At 41.1% G+C, this 2,687-nt stretch overlaps 1 protein-coding gene across 2 annotated transcripts; it reads left to right on the forward strand.

The window, feature by feature from the left end:
* Positions 1-504: 504 nt before the first annotated feature.
* Positions 505-1,948, forward strand: LOC307157848 (uncharacterized protein). Of its 2 annotated transcripts, none has more exons than XR_013821105.1 (4): positions 505-595; positions 963-1,117; positions 1,321-1,565; positions 1,720-1,948. XR_013821105.1 is itself a non-coding variant. In XM_079869791.1 (4 exons), exons 1-4 carry the CDS (start codon positions 560-562, stop codon positions 1,752-1,754), a joined length of 366 nt encoding a protein of 121 aa, XP_079725917.1. In that variant the 5' UTR covers positions 505-559; the 3' UTR covers positions 1,755-1,948. The 2 variants fall into 2 exon arrangements, 1 of the variants encoding a protein (XP_079725917.1); XM_079869791.1 differs by having other exon boundaries at positions 963-1,012.
* The last annotated feature ends 739 nt before the right edge of the window (positions 1,949-2,687 follow it).

The raw sequence follows: 2,687 nt of genomic DNA on the forward strand, positions 1-2,687 counted from the left end.
CTTTATTTTGCAGGCGCTGGGGTCCCAAGGGGGGATTGCTCTTCCTCCTCCTGGTGGTGGTCTTTTATCGTGTGTAGTGTACACTGTTGAGTGTGTGATTGTGTGATTAAGTGACACGGGGGTGTGTGTGCGTGTGGAAGTGTGCTCCGTAAAATCAAACTCCACGCTGCTTCCTGCCGTTGGGAGCCTCAGGCCTGCCGGTATTTAGTTTCTGTTTTTGCATGTTTTTCTTATTGTTTAGTTTGAAGTGGGTTTCAGTGTCTTGTCGTTTTTAGTGTCCAACATTTTAATTATTGTATCAATAAACATTTGTATTTTTGTACTCACGTCTCTTGTCTAATTATATGAGGGAACCGAACCTGTGCTTTGCTCAATGTTTGAGTATTTTCCCTGGGGTTAACTCCTAGGGTGGCGTAGTCGGACTTTCTTATTAGTAAACAACTTGGGCTTGTGTCTCAAATTGCACCGCCCCGCCACACATGCATGATTGCCTGCCAGAAAATCAGGAGAAGGAATGGCTGGAGAGTGAGGCACTAGAAAAGATTGTGCTCAACAAGCGATGGCTGAAAGATGTGCACAGATATCTGCCTTTCCGGTAAGTTCAGTTACCAAAAGCCTTTTTCAATGTGAACTTATGTCTGATGTCCATGTAGCAAAATAAAGGGCATAGCTAAACCTTTTGGGCTAACAATGAACTGTGTATGTAAATTAATCAAACTTTGATGTAATCTGCTATACCAGGGGTCTCAAACTGGTTCCACAGAGGGCCTATGCTGGTTATTGGTACACATGTACCCGAGACCCGCTACAATTATGAAAGATCCGACCCAGATCCAAATAAAAAACATAAATATTGGACCCAGAACTGTTCAGGTCCCGGGTCGGACCTCAGGTTTCGAGTACGGGTGGATCCATGAAGACCTCTAGTCTGTGGTATAATTCTTCAGAAATTATTTCCACAGATCTACCTGTCAGCTGGAGTCCTTTCACAACCACATCCTGATGTATGCAAGTAAGCGTTTCAGTTTCTCGCCGTCGGTTTATGAGGCATGGCAGCCCTTGACTACAACCACCATATAAACAGACCACCACAGCTTAACAAAGAAGGCCAAATGATGTAAGATTAACAATAATTTCTCAGTGCACACTCTTCAGAAAAGCATATTGGTCTACAGTTAATAAATTATGTATACACCTTTTATACTTTGTAATGAAATAAAAATTTTAGACCAACAGGTTGTTTTTCAACAATATTTTATTTTTTAATTATTAATGTATTCAACAAAAATAGAACTTGGATTTTAAATAAATGTTTTATAGCTTCCGTCGACGATACCAAAAGAAATCCGGGAGATGGACTGTCTACACCTTGAAAGTTGCAAAGGACTACAGCTACATCCCTGATCTGCAGGCAGCCATTTTGAGGAAACGACTGCATTCTGAGAGGGGGTTGCCAAGGCAGAGGATTCTACGTCCTGATGACCCTAGAACACTCGGCCTCCTTCCAAATGTTCCTCCTCCATCCATAGACACCATTATTGAGTCCCACGTCAGTAGAGACCTAGGTATGAGCACCTGAAAGTTTAAACTGTAAATACATTTTCCGTAATCAAATTTGTCATTAGACTGTAAAAGAAGACTATTTTTCTGTATTTTGCAACCGATGGGAAATTATACTGTATTCCTGTATATCTAAATGCAATGTTTTTTCTCTTATAGGGACCGGCACTACACAGCAAGAGACAACGGAGTAGCAACGAATCCTTGTTCATCTGAACCCAAGGCCTCGTCAACTGAGCAATCTGGAATTGATTTTTGGAGAGGAGACTTATATACCAAAGCATTTTATTTTCAACACATGAGAGGTGTAAATAAATAGGATGCAAGTTTAATGTTCAACTCCAGAACAGTTTTTATTTTTACTTCAAAAATATATTCTTTGCAAATCAAAATGTCTTATGTCTGCTCCTCTTGCTATTACTTATGTGCAGTATGTTATTAAGAAGGCAGTAAGGAACAATATCCAGGGGTGATAGTAGAAAAAAATCCTGAGCCTGAACTTTTTTCCCTGGGAGATAAGCGGGCCCCCTAAGCCAAGATATATGCCCTGATCAACATAATTGTGAAGCAGGATCCAGGGGTGTGCTCCCCTTGGAGAACATTTTGATAAATAGTCGTTTAAATGATAGATTCTGGTGACTTTTGTGGATATAAATGGACATCATTCAGACATGAGATGAACAAACCCAATACAAGCCTATAATTACAGTAGCAGGTTTCAGTAAGTCAAATTTAAGACCTTTTAAAGGGGGGGTGAAATGCTATTTCATGCATACTGAGTTTTTTACACTGGTAAAGAGTTTCCCATGCTAAACATGGACAAAGTTTCAAAAACTAAGTTGTACGTTTGAAGGAGTATTTTTGTTCCAAAAATACTCCTTCCGGTTTGTCACAAGTTTCGGAAAGTTTTTTTCGAGTATGGCTCTGTCTTACGTAAGATAGGGCGGAATTTCCTTATATGGGTCCTAAGGGCACTTCTCCGGTAAGATCGCGGCCGCGCGCGCACTCGTAGACCAGAGCAAGAGAGTGAAAGCAGTTCGCCATCAAAGCGCCCTGCCCGGCTTTTGGGAAGTCAATGTCACCAAAGAAGTGTGTTTTTGGTTGCCAGGGCAAGACAACCCTGCACA

This window comes from Squalius cephalus (genome assembly GCF_949319135.1).
Source record: "Squalius cephalus genome assembly, chromosome: 4".
NCBI lineage: Eukaryota > Metazoa > Chordata > Actinopteri > Cypriniformes > Leuciscidae > Squalius > Squalius cephalus.

What these genes read in the sequence shown, in the direction of transcription:
- LOC307157848 (XM_079869791.1), top strand. Translation starts at nt 560, where the DNA reads ATGGCTGAAAGATGTGCACAGATATCTGCCTTTCCG. An exon ending in CCACATCCTGATGTATGCAA is followed by an intron (nt 1,013 to 1,320) that starts GTAAGCGTTTCA and finishes AATGTTTTATAG; the next exon opens with CTTCCGTCGACGATACCAAA. An exon ending in CCACGTCAGTAGAGACCTAG is followed by an intron (nt 1,566 to 1,719) that starts GTATGAGCACCT and finishes TTTCTCTTATAG; the next exon opens with GGACCGGCACTACACAGCAA.